Source organism: Paralichthys olivaceus, chromosome 16, assembly GCF_024713975.1.
Source record: "Paralichthys olivaceus isolate ysfri-2021 chromosome 16, ASM2471397v2, whole genome shotgun sequence".
Lineage (NCBI taxonomy): Eukaryota > Metazoa > Chordata > Actinopteri > Pleuronectiformes > Paralichthyidae > Paralichthys > Paralichthys olivaceus.
The window spans coordinates 16,720,997-16,737,969 of record NC_091108.1 but is presented as its reverse complement, the minus strand read 5'-3'; the positions used below and the strand labels follow the sequence as shown (position 1 = coordinate 16,737,969).

General features: G+C 41.5%; 1 protein-coding gene and 1 long non-coding RNA gene across 2 annotated transcripts in view; one reads left to right on the top strand and one right to left on the bottom strand.

Annotated features, from left to right (window-relative positions):
• Nucleotides 1–11,030, bottom strand: part of LOC109638486 (vertebrate ancient opsin-like) — a 50,661-nt gene extending 39,631 nt beyond the window's left edge. The window contains exons 1-2 of the mRNA XM_069511730.1: nucleotides 10,460–11,030; nucleotides 2,993–3,321 (exon numbers count right to left, since the gene is read on the bottom strand). Coding sequence (XP_069367831.1) covers nucleotides 2,993–3,321; nucleotides 10,460–10,835 — 705 coding nt within the window. The 5' untranslated portion in view covers nucleotides 10,836–11,030. The remainder of the gene's footprint in view (nucleotides 1–2,992; nucleotides 3,322–10,459) is intronic.
• LOC138405163 (uncharacterized) overlaps nucleotides 1–16,973 on the top strand; it is a 97,818-nt gene that overhangs the window by 68,844 nt on the left and 12,001 nt on the right. The window lies entirely within an intron of this gene.

Genomic DNA, 16,973 nt, shown 5'->3' with positions numbered 1-16,973 from the left:
GACAAAGAGAGAAAACACTGAGACACTATTACTTTCCCTTGTTTCACCCTGTATCATGTACAAAGAGCTGGGTGTGCTTTCTGATGAGGCAGGACAGCAAATAGATGGAGAGAGAGGAAGAAAACCTTGTATGTGAAAAGAAAAGAAGGCAGCATTGTTCTTGATAGATTAATTATAACCTATCTTTGCTCACAGTTGTGTCTGTGTCACACACCAAGCCGCTGATCAAAGACAGAGCACATGCAAACGGACACACACATTTGTAGTGTTAGCAATAGAGTTGGGAAACACATTGGGACATACACTCAGGGAAATGACGTCGCCCATAAAGTTTACATTCTTATTAGAAGATAGAATATATTATATGACTATTATAAGCACAATAAGAAAATAGATGTTTACAGAAATGTGCACTGTGGCACCTGTAATCTCACCCTGCAGTGGTGCCACGGGGTTTGAGTCCAGCGTGACGGACAGATGACCACTGGGGGTCAGCAGGAACAAAATTTTCAGGCAGTTAAATGACTATTTAAAGGTTCAGTGTGTAGAATTTAGTGGTGAAGTTGCGTGTTGCAGCTGAACACCTCTCACCTCATCCTCTCCTTCTAAATCGTAAAAGCAAAAACATCACTAGGGTTATTTTATATTCAGTTTCTGCCAATAGATCCCTTTCACCTAAATCTTACATTGAACCTGTAAGATAAAGTTAACTGAGTCCTGGAAGATCCAAAAAATGTATAACTGGCTAAAGGTTATATTTCCTCTAACTCGGCTCACATAAATACTGACTGTGACTCTCTCAATTTGAAGCCAGTACAAATAACTGTGCTGTGGTGTGTCCCATCAAAGACCCAGAGATTGACTTCATGGACTTGCAGTGACAGCACCCATGGTCATTTTAGTTGGATACAGCTAGAGTTAGGGTAACTGCCATTAGCTCTGCTGTGTAATGAATGTTTGGATGGATGGATGTCAAATAAAACCAAATAATGAAGTCCCAGAGTCACAGCTGAATGATACATCTTCATGTATCATTCAGTATCATGTATCATATCCTGCAGGTTTTAGTTCACTGGTTCACAACTACTAGAGTTCTTGCTTGATAAGTTTAGTTACTTTAGCACAATAACAGAGACTTTTCATGTAGTCATCTTAAGAAATGATATTGAATCTTTGAGTTGTATTTCACTTTATAACACTTTTCTCATAACATCAGCTTAAATCATATGAAAGCATTTCATAACCCAGTACACACCTGTGTTTCAGTCTAAAACACCATTTGAATAAAGACATTGCAACTGTCTCTACCTCTACATTTCAGGAGTCAATATAGGGGTCCTGACAGTTTTAATATTTGGGTTATTTAATTTGCAGTCGTATCCAGCATGTAGAGGTTCTGGTTGAATCATATTATATATCATTGTTGTTGCTTGTGTTCTTATTTTGATTTGTGTTGGACTGCAGATAATGTGTAATATCGCCACAGTGAGATTCTCAACTGTCGCTGAATAAGTTGGCAATGATCACCATCCTGTGAGCTAGATACTCATATATATTATATATATATTGTATTGTATATATATGACTGTGTACTAACAAGCTTTATTATTTATTTACGTATCCAGTAGATTTGTCACTGCTTTCACATGTATTTGTAGTTTCTGGCCACTTAAAGTATAAAGGGGCTTTCAAACCTACCTTGTGTGCTCCAGACCATCTGTATTTTCACTTAAGTCTGAACCAAAATAACAAGTGTGAAAGGTTCCTCTGACTATGGTGCGGACCAACTGATTAAAATGTCGTCAGACTGGATCAAACTGAACCATTCCTCAGATCATATGCAGTGTGAAAATACTTTTTGGGATAGTTCAGGCTTTCGGACCTATCACAGGAAGATGAGGCAGCATTAAACAATAGAAGATTAAAGAGTAGTGGAAGCAGCTTGTAGGATTGCTTGCAGTCTATTTCTTTAACTTTGTTAACTCTTTAACTTTAATTTGTGATACAGAATTCTTAAAGGTTCAGTGTGTTAGATTTGGGTGAAAGGGATTTTTTGGCAGAAATTGAATATAAAATAATCCTAGTGATGTTTTCACTGGAGTGTTTCATCTAAATTATATGAATTGTTGTTTTCTTTACCATAGAATGGGCCCTTTATAATTAAAACTTTATATTAACATGGAGGGGGATCCTCTCTGCGAGGCCGCCATTTTTTTTAATGTCGTCCAAACTGGACAAACTAAAAACTTTTGAGTTTTCATGACAACTGAAGTTCACCAAAGGTTCTCTTTCATGTTGGGAAGGGGAGGGTGAGATGAAGAGCATTCAGCAGCAACATGCAACTTCACCTCTAGATGTCACTAAATTGTACACACTGAACCTTTAAGTCAGCTCCCGATATTACAAAGTGAAACCAGATCAGATGAAAACAATATAACAAAGACTTGAACCTGGGTTTGTACATGATCCAGACTTCAGGTGTGAAAAACATTAATTCTGACTTTGTTTGTTCTCCACCCACTTCTTGGAGAAAATGCAGTCTCTTAAGCTGCTCACTGCTCATAAGCTATTAGGTGTTAGTGTCTTTCTGAGTTTTATACATATAAACAAACAATTTAGAGACATTTTAGTTGGTGTTATTTCTATTAACAACGGCTCACAGTTCACGCTGTGTGCACTTGTTCTAGGGTAGGAATTGTTCAGGTCAAGAATCATCCATCGTTACTGAGGTAGTAAGTTTTGAAAAGTTTCCTCAATAACAAATATCTACTGTATTTTCTTGGTCAATAATCTGACTGCTTACCTTGTCAGAATATATATGAGCTGGTGCCAGCACTCATTATTCTATCCCCTGAAGTATCAAGGTTTATGAAAAATGTGGTTTTAGTTTTGAAAATCCCAAAGACCCCAGATGCATCTAGTGTTAAGGGTGAACCCAGATTTCCTTGTGCTAATGCTACAACATTAGTGAAAGTCTTCCCCATAGACTTACCTGTCTGATGGCGCACAGCAGCTTCCCATAGCAGAACACGATCACCAGGAACGGCATGATGAGGCAGAAGACAAACAGGCAGATGATGTAAGAGATGTTATTCGCTGTCTTGGCCTTCCAGTCGACAGAGCAGGTGGTCCCGGGTCCTTCAGGGCCGTATTTGCTCCAACCTAAGAGAGGCGGCAAGGTCCAAATGAGGGAGTAGACCCAGGACAGGGTGATGCCCAGTGAGATCTTATGGTAGTTGGAGGGGTCGGCCTCGGTGGGGACCATCATGGTGCTGTAGCGCTCATATGAGAGGATAGCCAGGGAGATGAGGGACACGATACCTACAGCAAACAAGACAGGGGAAACATATACATAAGTTACAAGAATGGTAGATCCAGCTTTCAACAGTTTAAATATAGTACATAAGCGGAATATAACACTGTAGACATCATGTGCAGGTTTGTGCCTCCTTTTTATTACCTGACTACTGTACATCACATTTAATGAGGCCATCAAATACAGACTAAACTCAGTCTTTCCAAATCTGTGCATCTAAGATAATCATGCACAGTCACTGTGATATAAAACCTCCCAGCTCTCTCTGAAATCAAAAGTGCAGCCAAAATGAGCTTTATGGTTTAGGGTTTCAAAGAGAGGTTGGGTTATAATTTCAAAAAATAATTGCCCCAGTGAAATGTGCCGTGTAATAAAACTATTGCGAATGTGGTTGTATGGTATTTCAGCTCAGCAGCTTCCTGCAGCAGATCCATGCTGCTGTAAATCACCAACAGCACCACAACCTGTAGTCTCTCTGCTCAGTGCACACACACACACACACACACACACACACACACACACACACACACACACACACACACAAACACACACACACTCTCACACACACACACACACACACACTCTCACTCTAACTTGATATCTCAATGCCTTGCTGTTATTTCAGAGGCAGAGCAGCAGGAGCCTGCAGCTCAGTGCTCACGCTGACCCCTCAGCCTTTTTGTTTAGAAGCTGGTGTGATCCACAAGGCTGTCCTTCATGCCCATTGATTTTCAGTGGCAATGAAGTGGAGCTAAACTGAGTGTTCCTTTAGGGAAGTGAGCCAGACCTTTCTTTAAGGTGCCAAAGCTGCAAACACTCAACACAATAAATGAATAAAGGTAAAAATGAGGAGGGGGAAAAGTTAGGGGGGAAAAGGCAGTAGAACACTTTTAAAATACTTTTAGCTCTGTGAATGTTTTTGTTTGTGTGCACATACATCCACCATACTGCACTGCCTTCAGAGTCTCTATTGTCTTTATTGCACAGTGTGCTGACTGTTGCCCCCAGATATTGCAATCATGCTGCTTTTTCTGCACAGACTGCTTAGCTCCAGGCTTTTATTAGCTCTGTTACTGCAATATTACAAAGTAAACAAAGTTTTACAACAAACTACTTGTGTTTCTGTTTAATGTGGGTTGACTGACTCATAGCAACTGACACCAACACGCACTATTTCCCATCTATTTTACGAAGGACACTTTCATGTCAGCTCATCACTACTCTCTCATCTCGTTATTTTACTCTGCTATTCTCTCTGCAGTTTAAAAAGAAACAACAGAAGAACTTTCAAACAACAGGTGGACTGGCTGATGTTATCTTTGTGATAGTAGTAATAGCTGGCAACAAACCCATCTTGCCAGAGGCAGCCATTACTCCTGTATGTTTTGGAACAAAAACTAAAAGTTACACTATAACTTTTACAAATTGTGATTATTTCTGATTGCTTGATTCATAAAAATGAATTATTATGGCAATTTATTTCATTTTCTTGTGGGTGGTGGTGACTTTGCCAAGATTGTGTTAACAAGACAAAGGGTTGTAATATGCCCTCTGAGCAGTGCTACTACATCAGGGGAGAAGGACTCTACAGTGACCCGCTATCTGAAAGTGACCTGCCAGGCTGAGGCTAGCCAGTTAGCATGCTAACCTACTCGGAGCAACAAATTAATCTAATCAAAACTAGAATAAACATTGGCATTACTTTCCTTCACTGGAGACAATTAATGGAGTTAGGTTTGATGCTGAGCTTGCAACGTTTCTGCTGTGTTGGTATTATGTGTATTGGTAGTATACATGGAATCCACTGTGATGTCACCTATTGATTTTTAGAGCTGCTTTCAAGTGTCAAGTCATTTGGGCCAGTGCCATCTTTGTTTTTGTAAACTAGAAGTATAAGCACGGGGGGTGCGGAGTGAGCTTGACTGAGAATGTGAGGACACTGCATCCGACCAGCACCTATTGGAAGGTAGCCTACTAGCTATACCCCAATATATCCATACTTTATCGTCTCTTACTGTAAGTAGAGCAATTCTTTACCAAATGAACATCACGCTTAATTTGAGAAGCCTTGAAACTTGCCAATAAATTCTTTATGTACTGTACTGGAGTTATAAATCATTGAAACAGACACTATTTGAGGGAAAAATCGAGTGAAGTCACCCCTCTGCCTGTAATGTGAGAATATATAGGTTTCAGGCACTCTCCTCCACGACATACATGCAGGAGAATAAAACTTTAATGTTGGCAGTCATCATGTTTCTGAAACCTTTGACAGCAGTCCCTTGGCCTCAGGCTCTTCAAATCTGCTGCAGTTGATTATGATTTATCACTTACAGAAACGACATACTTTCCAATCCCATCAAATTCCCCTTGCTCTTTTTTTGGTTAAAAAGTATATGACTGACAAGGAAATCTTTATTAAAGCCCATGTAATGTCATCGTGAAAGACACCCCCAGAACTCTGGATGTAGCTTAATACAGAGTGAAATCAAACCCCCCCCTGTCCTCATGCAGGATCAAAGGAAGCAGTTGAAGCTAATATTCCAAAATGAAACATCTTATGATCTAATAATCTGAAATCAAGAAAAAGGAGCATCTTTATTCGGCTGTCTGTGCTGCTCCCAGACTGCCTCCGTCTTATGTGTCTGTTAGAAAGTATCTGGCTCAATAGGTTTATAAGGTACATCCAGGAAAAGACGTTTTGAATGAAAAACACAGGCTCAAATAAAGCTTTGTCTCATCGCTGTGTCTTTTTCCTTGGTCATCATAAGTGCAGGGGAAGTATTGTGATGCTGATATGTTTCAAACAAAAGAGAAGTCTTTAATTTGGAAGAAAATGTCTCGCTAACATTAAGGATGATGGCTTTGGCTAGAAGTTGAAGGGATGATTTATTTTGATTAATTTTTCCCATTAATGCACAACTAAAACCAGACATGTTTCCGCAAAATATAATTTGGTCTCTGCTTTGAAAGACCTTTCGTTTATTATTTAGTACACCTGCTCATTAAATGGCTCACTCTCTTTGACCTTTATGGCGCAGTAGCATTGTTCTAATCTCTTTTTCCTTTTTTTCTTCCCGTCGTACCAAATTAAAATCACTCTGGCCAGGTGCTGCTGGTGCCTGCGTGATGCACATGTATATGCATTTCCTCTCCCCTGGACATCGTCATCTATATCTGTGCTTGGTTGCGTGTGCAAGTGTGTGTGTGTGTGCATGCAGGAGGGCGATCTAACTTCAGTATGCAGCGTGTGGGCCCAGCAGTGCAAGATTAATCCAGTGACTGTGCAGAGATCACTTGAGGCAGAAGGAGTCAGCCAACAGTATGCAGGGGCACGCAGACCTGGTGTCAAATAAAGACAGAAAAATACATTTTCTCCTGTTCCCCCAAGAGTTTAATGGAAGACAATAAAAGTTCAGTAAGAGAAGGAAAGTGAGAGGAAAATGCAAAAAAAACCAGTCAGGGCAGGTAAAGCAGTTAAATGGGTGTGAGGGGGTTGATGGCAGAAAGGAAAAAGTGCAGGTTGTGTTTTTGGCTTGAAATTAAACCTGTTCATTTTCTATTGTTCAGTCTTTCGTAAATCTAAGATGTTATAGACCAAAAGCCGGAGATTGTGAGCAAGAAGTAGAAATCAATGTGCAGAGGGAGTAGGAATATGACTACGCCAGGCTAACAACATCTTTTGTCACTGACAGTCATGCCCTTTAATTTGAAGGAGCATTGATCATTCAGAGAAGTTTTACAGGGATTTGGTGAATACAGACACACTGTGTCAAAAGCAGCACACAGCATTATTCATCTGAATTTCACTTTTCCTTTCTATGACCCTGCTCCACTCTTTCTTGCACTCTGTTTTTATGAGCCCATTGAGGAATTACTCATCCATAACCAATGGGCGCTCTAACGATGTCTGTAAGCCATCTCTTGCTCTCACATGAACACACACAAGCAGTCGATCTTCCTGCAATGTTTTAGCTGGTAGAAGCTAAAGTCCTGTCAGAGAGATTTTAATAAATTGGCTCTTTGTGGATGTCACTGTTACACGTCGTGAGACAGCGCTTAAGATCAGCATAAAACTCTAGTTATCTAGACAGTGGATACACTCAGAGTACATCCAGATACTGATAAACATGGGAGTCTCACTTTATTCTCTATGATCTGAGTGAAATGAAGTAATCCATTTTTGGAAGCTGCCAACGTATCCAAGAGGAACTGAAAGTAGTGCTGAAGAGTCTGTTATCAATTGAAAAGTTTCACAAATTCAAGAGGCTGTTAAGCAAAGAAAGTGAAGTTAAGTAAAACGTAGGGTGTGAAATGTTTAAGCAGCAGACCAAGTCCTGGTGACAAAAGCCATGGAGGGAAAAGCCTGCCTGATTTGTCCGCTGCATGAATCTTAATCACTGAGCGTATGTGTGTGTAGATCTTTACTTCCTTCCTCTGCTGCATGGATGGATTAAACAGCCAGGGGCTCGATGGGTTGCAGGTCTCCTGAGCTTTAGCTGCAAATGTCACTTAAAGAGATACAATCGCAAAAGGACGTGAAATGACTGTGAAGAACGACAAAAAGACTGAGATGCAAAACTACTAGATGTAACAGTACGGCAGAGACGCAAATCGGCCATAAGGAGGCATATAATGCACACGAAAGATGTAAAATGACTCCAAAGACACAAAATGAGTAGAAATAGATGTAAAATTACTATAAAGAGACAGACAACATCCACACAAGTAAGACTACAGCGGAAAGCAAATCATCTACAACAACATACGCATTTTGAAACAAGTACAAAAAATTTGAAAATAACCTCAACAAGACCCAAAGGTGCTTCATGTGAGTTGGACTCTGATAAGCAGGTAGCTAAGCAAGTGATACTGTTAGCAAAACGCCGGACATGTTTAATTATCAAAGCCTTCATGTTTGGCTTTAGCGTTGCTGAGATTACGGGTGGTCACCAGCAGCTGCTCTTCATTAAAATGGAGTGTGCAGAATCGAATGAGAGGGAACCTTTCCTGTAAGATTTATGAGAGCTTTTCTATAAACTTCATCTGGGAGAAAGTTATCGGCCGCTGACTGCAGAGTGGGTCTGCGTCCAAAATCCAATGTGCAGTCAATGTTCAGCTGGAAATGGAGCTGGAAGTCTGTTTTTGAAAAGCTGTAAATATTTAATCAGATGTTATTATTGTGTTTAATCCTGTGAAAAAAACATTCACAGTGTTGGGATATTTTTTTTTATTTCCAGCAGTGACTGATGAACTTTAGGAAATCATTTTGAGAGGAAGCTGACCATGAAATCCAGTTGCTATGATTAATTGATGGGGGAGGCATGGCAGGAAACAAAGCGGCAATGTGATGAAAACATGATTAATTATTCAAAACTGATTCAAGGACTGACAGTTGTCGGTCAAAGTTTATACAAACAGAACCAGACTTGATGCAGTTAATTTTATATGAGATTAATATAAATTGATTTTAGCCACAGTCAAGTGTGATGCTCATAGGAGCATGAAGGACCCTAGAATCCAATTCTGTCACATTGCTTTATTATGACTTCCATCTCTTTTCTGGTTTGAAATCATTAAGTGCAACACATCCTTTGACATGTGCTCTTTGATTGGACAGCCAGAGAGAAGTAGGATACACAGATGGCATGTCATTGTGCTGATGTCAAAAGAGTTGAGGGATTGGTGTTTTCAAAAGCCCATACCCCAGACTGCCTGCATGCTCATCTAAAGGTTCTGTGGGTGGCTTGAAAAGCTTTTAAAGCAATTAGTGCGACTGAAAGTAAGAGGGCTTGGCCATTAAAGAACCTCAAATCAGTTGTCAGAGGGACGACTTGTGACTGTGGTTACATTTGTTATGTTTAATGCACAAATGAGGATCTAACACATTGCCAGTTGAAGTCTTGACTGATACACATGCTCGGGTGGGATGTGAACACTGTTATGCTAGCTTTATACGACCTCTTTATTAGAACTTTTACATTGCACTAAGCTTTTTTTTGGCTCTGCATCCCCAGCCTGGCCCGAGCCCAGGTGAGTGAGGGAGCGCGTCATTGCGCCCGATATTAGCATCGATATTAGCAAAGGTAGACCTGCATCTGCTTTCTCATCGCTAATTTCCCCTGGTGTGACATTATTCTGCAACAAATGCTGCTGATGCATCCGTCATAGCCTGCTCACGGACCGAGACCGTGCATGTGCCCGCAGCGCACGGACCTGCACGGGCAGCTAAATGAACAGTGATGACGCTACACTTGCTTCAGGCGCATGCCACTCACTCAACTATGTGGTAATGAGCGTTTAACGGCCATTTAATAGGAGCACGCAACTGTATACATAAAACAGCGTGCAGCGCCCAAATGACCAGCTTGACAGTCCGGTGTGCCGTGTTTTCAGAGTCAGTAATGACTTTTGAAATGACTAAGCAGCTCTAAATACCCACTGCACACTGGTACCGTGAAAATGCATCGCACATGCAGCTTTGGAAGTGATTCAACAGTCTGTCATGCAGCAGCCCATCCACAAACATCTCCACTACAGTGTATCTTACAAACTCATTCATTGGTAAGAAACATGCGCATCCGGACGTCCAGACATCTTCACGACCATGAGACCGTGTTATCTTGCACCTCGCACAGTATAACAGTTAATAAGAGGATCTGCACTTTCACCAAGACCTCACCTCTCTCCGCTGCAGGCTGCAGGATGGTCTCACCCAAAATTCTGAAAATGCTACTGAGAGAGTCTGAGACAAAGAAAACCCGTCATGTGAAAATCCAATCAACTGACCAAACCGGTTTGATGTTAAGGAAAAAAACAATTATCAGGTTATCAGGATTCGATCCATTCGGGCTACACGGATTTTCAGCCTTTTCTTTGAAAGTTGTGAGGACCCACCATGCGCATCACAACATGTATACAGCAAAGTGATTATCTACTGTTTACAAATGCTCCATTTCAAACAATGAAGCTGAACTTCATTGTTTGAAACAAGCGCAGTGCCGTGGGAAGGATCCACACAGAGTCTGCAGCGCACCATCTCTCACACCCAATACAGAAAATGCAGTCTACAGATGTGCCACAGACACACAAACAAAAGCATCCGTGTGCACATTTGCTTACACAATCTACATTTCTACTCACCAAAGAGGGAGTTGGCGAAGCCGTACCAGACGCACCCCCCTTCTCCTATGAGCCATCGTCCCTGCGTACTGGCTGCGAAGCTGAACGGAGTCCCCAGTACGCACACCAGCAGGTCGCTGATGGAAATGTTAATCAGGAGCAGGTTGATGGGCGAGCGCAGCATCTTGTAGCGGCAGAAGAGCACGAGCACCAGCAGGTTGTTCAGAAGTCCCAAAGTGCCGATGAAGCCCAAGCACACAGCCACGACCAGGTTCCCCGTCGGAGTGAGGGTGGTCCGGTACGAGCCGCCGCCCGGGTGCCCTTCCCCGGCTGAGGCGCACAGAGCGCTGTTGACCTCCGCGCAGCCTCCGCTCAGGCTCACGTTGGATACGATCATCGCAATCCGGTGTGAACGGCGGTGGCACACTGGGCCACGGTGCGCTGAACAGCGGCTAATATGTCTTAAGCATTTTCTTTTTTGTGGGGGAGAAGAATAAAGACAAACTGTCGCCCCAAGCTTGCAGCACTTGTTGCTTTTGAAATAAACACTTGACCAAGTAAAGCCAAAGGTAGATGTGTGGTGGTAAATAATTAGTTTGTTGGATGATGTCTAAACTTTGTGCCCCACTGCAGGGGAGGGGGTGTTCTAAAGATTAAAAAAAAAAGTTTGGTTAAGCTTTGCTCCACCATGTGGCAGCCTGTAACGCACACGCTCACACTTTCCAGACACGCTCCTGTTTCTCGCACAGACACCTTCCCTGCCTCTCAGTCCGTATTTAAATCACTGAAGCCCGCTCTCCAGCAGATGACGTCTGGGCGGGGGGAGGAGGAGGAGGAGGAGGAGGTGGTGGTGGTGGTGAGGGGTTGCGTAAGTGAGAGACCAGCACGGAGATTCAGAGAGCCAAGAAAGAAGTCCAACTTAAAGTTCGAGCATGTCGTCTAATCCAGAGCGCAGGTTTATCCAACTTTGAGTCTGACCCTGAACTCTGATCGTTCATTCAACTCCGAGTGTGTGGAATTAAAGCCATGAGCTGCCTCTGATTCACCGGAGACATGAATGAAATCCTGCTTCATTCCATAATAACATCATTTCGGGAACACCGGGAGGAAAGGGATGACAATGCCTCATCTAGCGCACAAGGGATGACTGAATCGTTTGACGGTCTAGTCACCACATCTCTACAGCTTGGATCGACGTGTTGGACATCAGCACAACCACCATCATTAACAATCACTATCACCTTGCTCCTGCTGCTGCTGCTACTGAACCGAACAACACGGCACTGAACTGTCATTCAAAGACTCATCTGCCAATGAGGACTCAGAAAAAAACAAAACATCCATGTTAGAGGGAGGAAAAAGAAGTGAGGCATGGCAGCGTAAAGGAGACAGAGAGAAAAGAAGCAGAGGGAACAACTGCAAACATAAGGGCACCATCAAAAGAGCAGGAGTTCATTTACATGATCTCACGAATCATTTGTTTTAATTTTGAAAGTGAGGGAGGTTTATCTTCCTCACATTCTTGATTTTGTACAGGGTATATATTAAAGGTTTTTCTCTGGATCATATTGACACTAACTGGAGTCTTTAAACTGCTCCAACATCCAATGAGGGAGTATTGATGCGTGGTGCTGTCCGTGGTGCTGAACCCTTTCTCCCAGGAGCAGGGGCTGCTCCACTTAACGGTTTATTCTGGTCTGTGCATCTTAACTACAGCTTTGAAATATATATATAATGAAATGTATACATATTATTTAAGCGTCACGTTATAAGTAAAAGTTCTGGATGTTTAACTGTACAAATGCCAACAAGATGTAATTAAAATTCTCACAGATCAAACTAAAAATTAGGATATTAACAAGAGTCACAGCCTCCACAGCTTTTTTTATATTTACCCAAATGAAGCACCATTTCAAGGATCTTCTGCTGTATTTTAAAGTTGGGCACAAGACGATGAGCTGCTGATTCATTGTCCAGATTTAGCCACTCCACATGCTGATTCACCCCATAAAGATGAGATTTCCAGGCAGCTCAGTTTGGTGTTGCTTTGGATGAAAAGACAGTGATGATGTCACTCTGGAGACGTCGTGTACCTCTTTGTTTATCAGAAGTCAACTCAGCATGACACTGGCCAGATGTATGTTGCTTTTTCCTCATATTGGAAATCAATTTTAGTAGATTTCCATTGTCCAATGGCTTTTTTTTTTTAATTTTCTGGTTCAGTCAATTCCATCTGTGAATTGTTATCATAATTTTCTTTCCATCTGTCAGCACTGAAAATATACACTCCAGGGATGATAGGTTGAGGCTGGAATAACAAGGAGCAGTGAGATTCTAAAACATGATGTGTGTCAGGCGTCTCAAGGTGTCCAAATTCCACCACAGACTGCTGCAGGGAGAATTTTTTGTAGAAACCACAACCTTGTGCTACTAAACCTAGGTTTCTTTCTGAGTCAACCAAGTATGATGTGGACTGTGCTTGTCCACTTCAGAGATAAGCTTCTCATCTGTTAGCTACTGCACATGGTAACAAATCTATTTTGGGGAAATAAATAGCAAGTCTTGATTAGGCAAGTTGAAATGAATCAAGTTCAAATTAAAGTTTCCACCATTGCAAAATTATTACCCCCATTAGAATTATAAGACAGACACTAGGCTCAAATCTGAAGTTGTTAGTCTTTTATTTTATGTTTGTTTGATTCACTTGAGAATTTATGAGGCATCCGTTTCCCATAAACACATTGAAAAAAGCAAAACAAGACACACAGTTCCCCTGCCACACATTTAACGAGACACACACAACCCAGACATCAGGGTTAAAGTGGAGTGGCATGAAGCAGATTCATGATCCGACACCTATTAATAACTTATTGTGTGTTAATTTGGTAGGTGGGTAAAAAAAATCTACCCAGTGTTTAGTTTCTAAAGTTCACAGTAAGCAGAAGTTGTGAATACAAAGGTGGCTTAATGACTTCCTAAGAGAGCAGTTTGTATCTGGCACGAGGTAAAGCAGAAGTTCCCATCTGTGAATCCATATGCTGCTGCCATACAGCACACAATGTGATCCACAAAAAAGTAAAGTGCAGGTTCAAAATGTCAGCAGTTAGTTAGTAATTAAAAGCAAATCCTCATGGTCAAATGCTGGCATTTAGTGTTAAAGCGGTGGTCTATATTACACACGGCCGGATAGAAATGGGCCCTCTGCAACATTTGACTTTGTACCCTGGGGATAAGTTACAAAATCAGATGGGGGGAACTTCTTCCTCCCCTTCATGGGCTGGTCTAATCTCCCCTCACCAAATGTGCCCCTTGTCACCCAGAAGCAAAGTAATTATCCGTGAGAATTCTACAGCGACATTTACTCTGACAACATCTCCTCTATATAGTCATAATTGGGTTGAATTAAGACACCTGGGATCTATTGTGAATACCATCCCCTTTTAACCATCACGGTGTGACTGGGCAGTTGGTATTTAGTTGGATTCTTAGGTCAACATAATGGCTGCACTCTGGGGAGTTGTCCTGGAAGATGAAGAGCAAATGTGGTTAGGTCGTCACAGAAATGTGTTGTGAATGTAGAAAAAAGGTCCAGTCAGGATGCAGTTTTATAGTTATGTCATGTATTTGATCGGCTATATATTTAGTAATTATAATTGTAATAATTAGTTGATTATTAAGTTGTTTATTTTTACACCCACATGTTCATGATGAGTCAGCATTCAGTAGTTACAAGTCCCCCATGTGCACACGTTAGTCTCATCTGGCTCAGCTAAGATAATCGACAACTATCTGTTAACATTTAAACAGCAATGAAATTAATTGTCTGACTGCTGGTCGGTGTATTGCATCAATAAAGTGCATTGTTGCGTTTATTACCCAGTTTGTTGTGATTACACAGTCTCCTGTGCTTTCCTGCAGCCAAATCTGCAATAACAGATCAAGTTTGAACCTAAAATTATATTAAAGAGCAGCCTCGGATGTAGCAGCCGATTAAATTTCATACATCCCCAGAAGACCCAGGGCAATGAAGCTCATTGTCTCTCTGTATATCACAAGTTATCCCCTTGTTCCAAGCTTTGCCTTGTCTCTCACAGATTTGTTATGTCACAGCAGAACAGCAAGGGACATTTTTAACATGAGCATTGCTAACATGACTAGAAGGCTTTTTTTCTGCAGGGTATGTCACAAGCTATCCATTACTCCAACATTTTGCTCATAGTGTCGGAACATAAGACAAAGTGTCATGCCTTCTATCTGAGGTGAGAAATAATATTTAAAAATTTGTAGCCCAGCACACAGCATGTACTTCTGATAACTGCATGTGCAAGTGATTCATTTATGTGGACACCAATGGTCCGACTATTGACATTCTGAATGAGACATGATTTCAATGATGGTGTTTACTGTTTACATGAGTTTCCAATACTCCATTCATATTCCTGTTTACAGGTTACAGAGCATAGTCTCTTTATTCTGTAAGGTTTAAAACTCATGGGCCAGGGAGCAACCCAGAAGCTGGACGGACAACAGCTCAAGAAATAAACAAATAAAACAAGTACATTCAATTTCCATTCTGACTAAATGATCACACGTAACTTGAGTTGATGGCTGGATTAACAGCATTAAAGATAAAGAAAGTAATGTTTGTTTTCTTGTTTTTGATCATCATCAAAACAATGGTCTCTTCAGTTTGGTCTCATGGTCACCGTTTCCCTATATCCAGAATCACCAAATCTGATTTGTTCAGCCCAGAGGCCTTGGTGCTTTGTTTGTGTCGACGGTATGCCGGCCCCAAAGGTTTCACAACTCAAGGTAAACGTGTCACCAGGTATCCCTGCCATGCATTCAAATAATGAGTGCAATGCACAGTGCAATCTTTGTATGCGAGTGCCCCAACACTGCCACAGTGAGACAGAAAACAAGATGACATCTCGCAGCGTCAAAAAGAGGAAATGGGCAGATAGCAAAACAAGCACCTAAGGGAGCATGTGTGAGGAACAAAAGGTCGACACACATGGGGGGGTTGCTGCTGTGTCTAAGACTGTGCTACAGCAGGTACACAAATATTTTTCTTTGTAACATTTTCTTCAAAGAAAGTGTTGTAAGCCCCCATCACATTGCCAATTTGTTCTCCCTCTACTCCACTTCTGCCCTCTTACTCCCTCCATCCTCCTACTCATCCATCCTTCGCTGCCCTCCCCTCTGACATTGACCTTGGGAGAGTGGCCACTGCTGCTCTGCAACTTAATATGACCACAGCCTTAAGGGAAGCTCAGATGAGGTGGGAGCTATGGATCATTTCGATTTATTGTCCATAGGTCTTTCACACAGGTCCACCACAGCCCTCAGTCTACCTGGACATGTGTGCCACTCGGGGCCCATGCTTTAAATGCCTGACACACAGCCTGTCATGACATGATATGGATGAGGAGAATATCTCTTGAATGATGGAGGGGTGGTGAAGAAGAGCTGTCTGAGCAAACATTGTGAGAGGCCGGTGAGAGGTAATTTATGATGCAGCGGAGCATCTGGTGACAGAGTGACACACGTCAAGTCAAGTGCATGTCCCTGCATGTCTGTCTCCAACTCTATCTTTACAGCACTCAACTGTTCTGGCACAGACAATGAACATTTGTATTCAATCAAGACTGAGGAGAGTTTTCTGACACTAGTTTCACAGTAGAGCAGTGTGGAAAGTTATGTGTGTGACATTATATGTGGAAACATTCACTTCACAATGAAAAACTAAATAGATAAGGAAAACTAAGCCAACAATTTAGTTAGTGAATGCTACTTCAGACAATAAGTTTTGTATCAAATGCAAAATCTTGATAGCTGTGTGTGTGCTATATCGAGGTCTTGTCGATACACATGCTTGACCCATTGTGAGCTGGTCTCAGCTGTCACTCTTGACGTTCCACCCCTTTTGTTTTTATAGCATTAAGTAACTAATGAAACATCAATCGTCAACATATCAATGTGATTTCAAACTATACCTAAAATCACAGAAAACATCTTTTGAGAAAAAATATTTTAACATGTGGATAGATTTTTTTATCCACCTACTAACATGGAGGAGGAATTGTTTATGACCTATACTGCAGCCAGCCCCTGGGGGGCAATAGGGATGCTTTTGCTTCACTTTTAGGAGCCGTCATGTCTTCCATCTTTAGTCTATACCTACGACAGAACATTATTTAACTTTAATTGTGTTGTGAAATTTAGACACATTGAATTTTGTTTCTAAATTAAGAGCCACTTGATTCAAATACAGAATGTCACCGTACAAAAATATATAGTGTTTATGCTTCATTTATGTATATGACATGAAGGACAGTTAATTTTGGAGAGTGCCATCCATGACGGTGACATGCTAAGATGTCTCACTCTGTTGAATTTGTGGGAGCGGCAGAAACACTAATTTGGTTGTACAGTGTTGTAACAGAGTGGCAGTTCTCCTATAATCCATCTCTGACAGGTGCTGACAGACGTGTGCAGACAGCACACAAAGAAAAAACAGACATGTTTTATTTAG